This window comes from Condylura cristata, unplaced genomic scaffold (assembly GCF_000260355.1).
Source record: "Condylura cristata isolate star-nosed mole 26May11 unplaced genomic scaffold, ConCri1.0 scaffold00011, whole genome shotgun sequence".
Classification (NCBI taxonomy): domain Eukaryota; kingdom Metazoa; phylum Chordata; class Mammalia; order Eulipotyphla; family Talpidae; genus Condylura; species Condylura cristata.
Genome location: NW_004567112.1, coordinates 45,504,442 through 45,515,206, shown reverse-complemented (window position 1 = coordinate 45,515,206; position 10,765 = coordinate 45,504,442). Strand labels below are relative to the sequence as shown.

Sequence of the window (10,765 nt, the reverse complement as noted above, 5' to 3'; positions counted from 1 at the left end):
TTGCATGGGACTCTATGCTGGCAATGCTGAAAACAAATATGCTTGTTATTCAAATTGCCTTGTTACTGGAGTACACAGCAACGATGATCCAGAATCTTTAACATACTGATAGCTTTTAAAAAGCTAATACAATTACACAAATGATGTGCTGTAGCAGTTCTTAAAAAACAACAACAACAACAACAACTACTGCATTTTATAGCTAAACAATTTTATTGGCTTTTTGTGAAATAAAAAACACAAAACAAACCACCATGGTTAAAGGCCATAGTCAGCATCAACCAAATGAACCAGCCACTTGGTTTCAGTAGCTGATAACAAACACTAGTGGAGATTATTGCTTATACCCCAGGTTCATTTATATGTCCATGTTTTGGCAAGATTACAATTAAATGGGAGCTTTGGTTGTATAAGTTCAACTCTGACTACTCATTGGATACTCAACCTCTACTATTTTATGATGGGATACATACTGATTCTTCCTGAGTCTTGATATTTATTCCCTCATTCTGTCTCCCTTTTTCCTTTCATTAAAAATTTACAAACCTATTGACCAAAAATTAAAGTGGATGCATTTATAACCATCCATTTCCTACTCCAATGCCCTCTCCTTTGTCACGAGAAAAGGGCACACTTTTGAGCCACTCCAAACTCTTGTGCAGTGTGTTTCACTGTCAGTAATAAATACTCATCTGTAATTTGGATATATTTGCAAATGCATATGGCTGTCAACATTGAGGTTTAGATTCAACTTTTCCAACTTCTGAAAGCTAGGGGGAAAAAATATCAACAGCCTTTAGCTCAGGAAGTTGACCTCCCAACAAAATAAGACACAGCCTTCACCATATAACATTCCACACAGGTATGGAATCTTGGCTATAAAATGCTCTAGTGACGTAACATTTAATCCACAGAAAAGCAGTGTTTGACTGCTCTTGAAAGCTCCCCTGCTCAGTACTTTCTGTTTTAACACTGAAAACCAGAATGACAAAGGGTCAGAACTAACTCACAATAGCACCATTTCCTAGACTCTGGGAAAAGATTCTAGTCTGTGTTGGAGAATGCAGGGACCCAGCCTCCAGCTTTGCGCCTTCACAGGCCCTCTGAATTTCAGCAGGGGTGGGTGGTCTGCCTTAGCCTACTTCTGTAGCAAGCGACATGAATTTTCCCTGGGAAGAGTTAAAAATATTTTACAAAGTGGAGTTGGCCACAGGTAAGCGACCTGAGGAAGCCTATTTGTGGTGGTGAGATGTGACAAACCCACAAGTGGTGGGGGAGAGTCTGGGGACCCTGTCCTTTGCCCATCTCAATTCAAGTCAGTGGAGAATCTGCATGCAGAGACGCATGGCGAGATCAAGGAATACTGAGAATACTTAAACCCTAATATAGCAATCCAAACAGCAATGCGCTTACGGTCGCTTCTCTGTTCAGGTCCACCAGTGAATTTGCCCTGGATAGTGCTGGGATTTAATAAGCCCTTCTAATGATTACAAAGATTATCCTCTTGAATCTAGACATTTTAAACAACAGAAGATTTGATATCACTATATTTTACGTGGCACATATAACCATATAATTACTAGCAATTACACAGCAAATATTGTAAATACACATTCTTAGTGTTGACTTGGTAATTATACCAATGTTATTCGACAGCACAAAGATTAAACACTCTCTAACTTGCACTTTGGGGAATTCATCCCAACCCTTTACTTCACAACAAAAGGATAACCCTCTAATTATGTAATAATGCTCAATGGTTTTGTGGGCGAAGAGAATCACAGGGCGACTTCATGGTGAATTTGTGGCCTGTAAAGTAAAGTCATACATAGTAGTTCATTTCAACAAAATACAAGAGACCATATAAAAATATTTTCCAATTTGAAATTTGAAACATGAAAGCTGGATTTTTTTTCTTGTATAAAAAGAAATGAAATAACGGACTAAAGTTTATTAAGCCTTCTAACAAAAAAATATACATATAAGTTGAAGGAATGCAGTGAGCATCAACTTCCCTTTTTGTCCAGGCTCATGGATGGTGAGCTTGTGCTTTGATCCCCACAAAGATAAATGCACAAAAGTGGAGGAAGATCAGTGCCTGAAACCTGAACTACATCTTATCTCTAAATAAGACTAATTTTACAGTAGTGCTTTTACAAGTGGTGTGTCAGGTTACTGATTTTTTTTTTCCTTCTCTTCCTCCTCAGGCAACTGCTGGAGATGAATTCCAGAAGCACCACCTTCGTCTCGAGTGATGTTTGTTTAGTGCAATATCTTCTTTCTCTCGTTCCCTTTTCACACGCTGGTAGTGGTCTTCTTCCTTCAGGTACCACACAGGGGGCCAGCGGTGCCGTTCAAAATATTCCTGGTTGTCTGGCGGAGGAAAAGTAGGAGCCATTGTACCCATTTATAGAACACATCTATACGCCAGATTCTGAGCTTAAAGTTTCTCACCTATGATTATTTCACATGTCCTCTCAGCAGCCCACTGTGCAGAGACTACGAGTAGGCATGTTGGAAGACTGTGACACTAAAGGTTTTGGAGGGAAAATCACTAGTCTAAAGTTATGCAACAGGGCACGAGACCTGAACCCAGGACCACTTGATTGCAGAGTGTACGGAGACTGCAGAGTGAAAGCTCACTTCTAACCCTACCTGCACACCCAAGGTGAGCCCAGAATTTCAGCATGCTTCTTTATAAGGCACCCTGAACCCCACTCCACCTAAGTCCACCGGAATAAAGTTCTCTCAAGAGAATTCCTAACCTACAATTCTTTGTGCCGTGTCACATGAATGTGTGACCTCCACCCAGTCACAAGAAACTCTCCACGAGTTGCCAGCTGCTCGTGTTCCTTCTCAAGGGCACAGAGGGTAAACACTTCAGCCAGAGTGGGTGAGAATTGGATGAATGGGGACATGCAGTCTTACCTGTGGATTTCGATTTGATTTCTTTGCGGAACTTGGAACAAACACTGTTGTAGTTGGTACAGATGTGGTGCAAACACCAAGCGGCTAGCTGGTGGGCATTGTGAAACTGCAGGGGAGAGACCCAAAGGGAGGTGGTGGTCAGACTCTATTTTCTGAATGGGGCCACAAAAAAATAGGGAGCCATTGTACGGGTGAAAGAAATACAGGACCCATATGACATGACTAATTCAGCAAACCTCTTGTTTTGACTACAGTGTTTTGACATTGGTTCTGCTGCCAGCCAAGAACAGCTTTGGCACACCCCTCTCTAGCCCCTTGTGATAGGTGCACCAAAAATAATCACAGTATCAGATCAGGAGTTTAAATTATGCTTTGCTCTCCCACCCTCCCCTGCCACCTGGCCCGCTAGTGATAAGTGCTGTGGCCTCTGGAAGGCAGCAGCCAACAGCTGAAAGTAGCAATGTCATCTCTGTTTAAGGAAGCCTCGGCAACAGAACACTCCGTGTCGCATGACAGAGCTCAGTTTGCTGGGGCCAAAGACCTGAAAGAGGAGACTGAGGAATGCGTGGCTGTCCTATACCTGTCCTTTAGTTACATAAAAAGAACAGGTGATGTGGGCAGGGTGGGAGGGATGAGAACACTCCACTGAGTGAGGTGGCAGCTAAGGTGGCTGTGACTGAAAAAGACCTGAAGCCCCAAGTTGACAGCTCCCTTGTTAATTGACCTGGGGTCAACTGACAGTGTCAATTGTCATTGACAGGCATTTGGTAGTATCCTCCAGTCTCTAGCTCTTTTTGCCCATGACTGTCTCACACACCCATTCTCTGGTTGTGCTTGACATTTCTTTTAGTCAGGCAAAAATTCCCTGTGCCTATGATGCACTTCCTCTGGCCCACATCGCCACTGTAAATTACAGCCAACAGAAAAGCCAAAGTCCTTGAAATTAACTCAAGAAACTATGAAAAACAACTTCTACATTATAGACAATTTTGTTGGTGCTGATTGGAGGTTTCTTTCTGATTGTACGCTGGAGCAGTGGTGCATTGAGGCTGGCTTGTACCCACAAATTAAGACAGTTGATGGTGTGCAAATTTCTTCCTTACTCTGAGTTTAGTGACTTTACCTCATTAAGACTGGCCAGATGGGACATTTATGCCATGTTTATACCATGGAAATTGGAAAATGCACCAGGTCAGGGCTGCACCTGTCTATAAGCTGTTTGCTAAGTACTAACCAGGACAGCAATGGGTTAGAGTATAATGAATAAGCTAAGTTATGGGAGGCTCCTTCATCAAATCTTCCTACCAAGGCTTGTCAAGGTTTAGCAATAATTGCATCTCCTTGCATGGCATATTTCTGGATGGAGTGGAGGGAGATGAAAGGTGGGAACACAGAGCAAACAAAGAAAGAGACATAACTCCAAATCTTATCTGAGCTGGACTGGCCCTGTAGAACACCTGGCCATTTCATTTTCTGCAGGAGGAATACTTACAGGAGAAGTGTGAGAGTTTTATGCTTCATGCACCATTCATCCTACTGGGATTCTTTTAAAAACGCAACAAGGGCCCAACCCCACACCCCAAGGATTGTTTCAAAAGACCCCAACCCCAAGTACAGGAGACAGGCATTGATTGTACTGTTGTCAACATCTATTCATTGTTTCATTGTGATCTCCATTAGGTTGTTTTTCACATCGGATTTTAATATTTGTGGTTGTCTACTTCTGCAGACTGCAGAAGGGCAGAGAATCTACCTTTTGTACCTACATATTCGCTTGTCTAGTGGTGTGTCTGCTGTGTGGGAGAAACTAACCAATAGTTATTGTATATTGACTCAGAATACCAGGGTGCTGTAACCTTCTATTCCTCTCTGCCTTCTGAATCTGCGTCATCTCCTGTGTCCACAGCCTAAGGAATACCTGCTATCTGCTTCCCTCCTTTCCCTGAAATCACCTCCCCTCTCCCCTGACTTGGAAATAGCCATTTAAATTAATGACCTGAGACTCAGGCAACCACTGTCCTCACTGAGTGAGGTAAAAGAAAAGTGGGAACTCAGATGGAAAAAAGACTAGAGAGTTGATTCTTAGTTCCTTGAGAGTACAGTCATGGTCAGTATGCCAGGAACTAGATCATTTGTGCAGACAATGTCTCCACTCTTCAGTGCTCCTTCTTAGATATTTTATCCTTTCGATTATTTTTTCTTTCTCTATACTTTTTTTATTTTATATATTTTTGCATTATTCATTTTTTACATTTTTCCATCTCAGTTGTAACTTCCCACCACCACTTCACCCATCTGCCATCACCATGCTCCCATGTGCTCTTCCCACTCCAATTTTGATCTTGTCCCCCCTCTCCTCCCCTGTAGAATGTCTCTGTTTTAGCCATCTAGTATTTTTCTTTTTCTTTCTGGCTTATTTCACTAAGCATGATCTTTTCCAGCTCCATCCATGTTGCCGCAAATGGCATGAGTTTATCTTTTTTGAAACTCAACAAATATAAAATGAACAAAAAATGAATCAAAAAATGGGCAGAAGAGCTACAAAGACACTTCTCCAAAGAGGAAATGCAGATGACCAACAACCATATGAAAAAATTTTCAACATCACTTGTAATAATGCAAATCAAAGCCACAATGAGATACCACCTCACACCAGTGAGAATGGCACATATGAAAAATCAAGCAACAATAAATCTTGGCAAGGGTGTGGAGAAAAAGGAACTCTCCTACACTGCTGGTAGGAATGTACGCTGGTCCAACCACTATGGAAAGCTCTGTGGAGGTTTATCAAATGGCTAAAAATGATCTTCTATTAAGATCCAGCAATTCCACTCCTAGGTATCTACCTAAGGACACACAAACAATTCAAAAGGACACCTGCACCCCTATGCTTATTGTTGCCCTATTTACAATAGGTAAGATGTGGAATCAACCCAAATGTCCAAAAGTAATGACTGGATCGAGAAGATGTGGTATGTACACACAATGGAATACTATTCAGCCATCCTTTTGACTCTTAAAATAATTTGAAGGGTTGGTCAGGTGTGAATTACCATCCCCATTTCTTATGGATGGGGAAAATGAAATAGCTTTATGCCTTGAATACATTAGTCAGCAACAAAATGGAAGCCAGATTTTTAGGCTCTTTCTTTTCTTTTTAGATATATTTATTTTTACATCATTCTTCACTTTGTGCATTTTTTCATCTTAGTTGTAATCCCTGTGGACTTCCCACTACCAATTCACCTTTGTGCCATCACTATAGTCCTATGTGCTCTTTTCACTCCGATTTTGATCCTATTCCCCTCTTCACCCCTGCAGAATGCCTCTGATATATTACAGTTGTTCTTTGTTTTTCATTTTTACTTTATTACAATTGTTTATATTTTTCCTGATCCCTTATGCTCCTGCTATGAGTGAAAACTTGTTCTTTCTAAAAAGGAAGTAAACATGTAGATTGGGATTACAGAATCACATTGACAATATTAACAAATTCTGCTTTTAGAAAAGCCTAGGACAGTTGCAGTGAAGTGTGTGTGGTTCCACGGGATTTGACGGAAACCTGGAAATGTCTGATCTAGCTCAACACATGTCCAAGAATTCGAAAGAAGAGAGACAAAACCATTCCCTGTCATACCCCAAATTGTTCTCCCACATGTGAAACTTGTGCCTCAGGGGACAATGGGGCTGGAGTGGGGGTAGGGTCCTTGTTGCTTTTTCAAAGGAAGCCCAGCAGGGTGGATAGTGCATGAAACATAAAACTCTCAGATCTTCTCAGTGTACACAGGGGGCCTCTGTGACTCAGTGGTGACATCTTTATTTAGACAGATGCAACAGAGGAATGTTTTATCAGCATTAAATGAACTGGTTGAACACACTTAAAAGGTGAAAAGCAAGCTATTACAAACCTGGGCCAATTCCAAATAAGAGAGCACCTCCCCATCAATGCCCACACCGCTCATTGCAGCTTTGGTCAGCTCCTGAACGGCGTGCTGCTCTGGGGAGGAGAAGAAAAAGAGAGTTAGATTTTGCCTTGCAAGCCAGACATCTTGTCAGGAGGGTTTGGTCGGGGACACCAAATTGTGGAGGAAGTACTTGAGATCTGGCAACCATTCAAATTGAATTCAGGGCCAATTCTGATGGTGACGTTGCAGTACATAGACGTGGCACCAATGACTGGGGACACTTGTTATCACTTCTAGCTAGAGTCTTTCAAATTTTCATTGTCTCCTAGGTTAACTGTTGACTACTTGAAACGAAACAATAATTAATGTGAATGCAATTAAAAATTCAGGTCCTCAGCAACACTAATCTCATTTAAGTGCTCAACAGTCATGCGAGTATTAGGCAATGCCAACACAGAATGCTGCCATTGTTGTAGAAAGTTCTATTGAACAATGTTACCCTAGATAGTCAGCAACTTTCTGCAATCCCGTAGACATTCTAGCATCTTCCTATTCCAGTTTCCCTTCTCACATCATTTCGATTCTCAGTACTCTCTGACAGTGGAAAGGTTGAGTACAGAGAAATGAGTCCAGGTGGAGAAATAAAAACATGAAAGCATATGTCTATTTCAATAGCTGCTGATGGATGATTTGTTTATTATGCAACCTCTTCGATTCTTTAGATGGGGAAGACCATCCATGGGAAAGAACAAACCTCCAGTTGGGAGAGCCTTTTCTGCTGGGAGCTGTGTTTAAGACTTCTAAACTGAATTTCAATTGTGATTTTGAGACTAAGCTGTCTCTGGCATTCATCTGGGCTGTCACCCACCTCCCGGATAGACAAGTGCAGGTACAGTCCAGGCTCTGCCTTTCTACCTTCTTATTGCTCTGTTCTTTTCTCATCTTTAGCATTGTTCTTCTAATCCAGTGTATTATATACAGAATCTCAGCCAGTATATTGTCCGAATCATGCTTACTTTCTGCTTTGGCTTTACATACTAGTATATGCCTTTGTCTAGACAATATGGTATCTAGATGTGAATGGTGTCTTTGGCATAACTTTCCTCAGCTGGACTGACAAAGAACTATTTGGAACTGTAGTTCCCAGAGATTTCATCAGGCCTTTTAATTTTAGGTAACTGAAATATTTCTTAGTTTAACAGTTTTGCTTACAAAGCATTTTCACCCCCAAACTGATTTTTTTAATATAGAAGAAATCAGAGGTGTGTGTGTGTGCTGGGTGAGGAGGGGGTGAGTTGATTCATCATATACAGAGCAGGGAACAGGACAAGTGGATTTACTGAAATACACTTCTAAGGGGAGCAGCAGGTGGGTCAGGGGAAGTTTGCTGTGGGTTAGCTACCTGGCCAGGGATCAAACACTGGCTGTAGCAGTGATGGTTCTGGGACTTAATACCAAGGCCACCAAGGAGGCCCCCAAACTGAGTTTTAAATACTGTACTCTGAACACTATGTTCTACAATTTAGAATAGTAGACATCAAACACTAAATGTTTAAGAGTCAATAAGAAACTATGTTAAAAGTCATAATAGTAATAACATGTTAAATGACCAAAATAAACATACAAACAAGTTAATTCAACAGGAAGCTCTCTTTGGGTCATTTTCTTTGTGGAAAAATAGCCCCATATTTTTTCACTGTACTTAATATTTTAGCCAAAAATAGCACCACTTTGAGATTGATCACTGACTTTGCTCAACAGATTTGGCTCCAACTTACTTTTGACTATCTCAAAACAGTCAAATTTATCCTCAAAAGATAGATACTTGTAAAATACTATAGATAGTCAAATGGGTTGGAACTCATACTTCTGAAAAAGGGGTTGCCCACTGCATCCTCTTGGAGTTATACACTCATTTGGATCTACAATTTCAAGTTGTATTGGTTAAAAATACATTTTTTTATTACAAAGTTTATTTTTACATCATTTTGCACCCTTTTTTTTCCATCTCGATTGTAATCCCCGCGGGTTTCCCATCACCAAATCACCCCTGTGCCACCACCATAGTCCCGTGCATTTCCCTCCCTTCCTCCCTCACCCCCCCGTTTTTGATCCCATTCCCCACTCCGCCCCCACAGAATGTCTCTGGTATATGGTTGTTCATTATTTTTGTTATTTTCTCGCCTGGTCCATTATACTCCTGCTATGAGTGAAACCATCTGGTATTTTTCTTTCTCTTTCTGGCTTATCTCACTCAGCATGATCTTTTCCAGCTCCATCCAAGTTGCTGCAAAAGACACGTGTTTCTCTTTTTTGGTTGCTGAGTAATATTCCATTGTATATATGTACCACATCTTTCTAATCCAGTCATCTACTTTTGGGCATTTGGGCTGCTTCCATGTTTTTCCAATTGTAAATAAAGCAGCAATAAACATGGGGGTACAAGTATCTTTTTCAATCAGTGTTTTTGTGTCTTTTGGGTAGATACCTAGGAGTGGGATTGCTGGGTCGTAGGGAAGCTCCATGTTTAGCAGTTTGAGGAACCTCCAAACAGTTTTCCATAGTGGTTGTACTAGTTTGCATTCCCACCAGCAATGCAGGAGAGTTCTTTTTTCTCCACATCCTCGCCAACAATTGTTGTTGCTAGTTGTTTGAAGATGTGCCATTCTCACTGGGGTGAGGTGGTATCTCATTGTGGTTTTAATTTGCATGTCCCTTATTACGAGTGATGTTGAACATTTAAAAATACATTTTTAAAAAATGAAATTGAATAGCAAATCTTTAACTATCTCTAATTGGGGAAGAAGTAAGGCAAGGGAAAAAACTAATCTTCAGTTGGTTGAATGTAGTGAAAACCTTAAGTGGATATTTTCACTCATATGTGGATATAAAGAAACATAGCAAAGAACAGATGAAAATGAACCAAAAACAAACCCTTGAAATCTGACTGCAGAACTGAGGCTTCTAGGAGGGGAGTTTAGGGGGGAGGAGGATGAGGGTCCCCATGGAGTATGTTGTAGGATTACTGGGGCTATGGTGCTGGGCTTAGTGGAAGATGTGTAAACCTGTACCCCTAAAACATAATTGTAACTCATAATTATCTCAGTGAACACGATTAAAAAACAAACAAACAAAAAATTGCCAGAAAGTCAAGTGCTGATATGACTTGTTCATACATTTATTTTCACTCATTTAAGAATTCAACAAATATTTGAGAACCTAATGCATTCAGGCTCTTTTCTATGTGCAGGGGATAGGCCAGTGAACAAAATCAGTACTAGCTCTGCTTTCAATATTATAGGAGTCTACTGAATGTTGTAATAAATGCCACAACTGTAAATTGTCACCTCTGGTGAATGAAGCTGAAGGTTTAAATTTAAGCAAAAGGTTTTCTGAATGTGTATATCTTATTTCGACCTGCTGCAGCTTACCAAATGAACAAATTGAGAAACGGTATCTATGATTTTTTGCAATGAGGCCAAGTTTCCCACTTTTTCTTTCTCCCAAAAATGATCTTGACACTATCAGAATATTTTCTAAAATAGCTTTAAGAAAACCTCTTACATAATACTTACTAGGTGCCAGACACTGTTCTAAATATATGTATCTCATTTAATCTTCACAACTCTATGATCCCCAGATTAAAGAGAGAAAGGGGCGATAAAGAGCCATTAATTAAGTATGAAGTCCTCTAGCCCATAAATGGCAAAGCCAGGATTTCAACTCAAGCAATTTGACTTGATAGCATATCTTCTTACCCACAATTCCTTTGTGCTACCTTCTTTAAGACTGTAGTGGCAATACCGGATGGGTATATCCAAATACTACCTCAATAAAAAATAAAATAAAATAAATAAAAAAAGTGTCTGAGCACACACGGTACCGATAACATGGATATAACCATTCTATTTCAAGGTCTGTGATCCACAGTG

General features: G+C 40.5%; 1 protein-coding gene across 1 annotated transcript in view; it reads right to left on the bottom strand.

Annotated features, from left to right (window-relative positions):
- Positions 1-205: 205 nt before the first annotated feature.
- Positions 206-10,765, bottom strand: part of RHOBTB1 (Rho-related BTB domain containing 1) — a 120,934-nt gene continuing 110,374 nt past the window's right edge. Inside the window, exons 11-13 of the mRNA XM_004680867.2 lie at positions 6,837-6,925; positions 2,929-3,034; positions 206-2,373 (exon numbers count right to left, since the gene is read on the bottom strand). Coding sequence (XP_004680924.1) covers positions 2,204-2,373; positions 2,929-3,034; positions 6,837-6,925 — 365 coding nt within the window. The 3' untranslated portion in view covers positions 206-2,203. The remainder of the gene's footprint in view (positions 2,374-2,928; positions 3,035-6,836; positions 6,926-10,765) is intronic.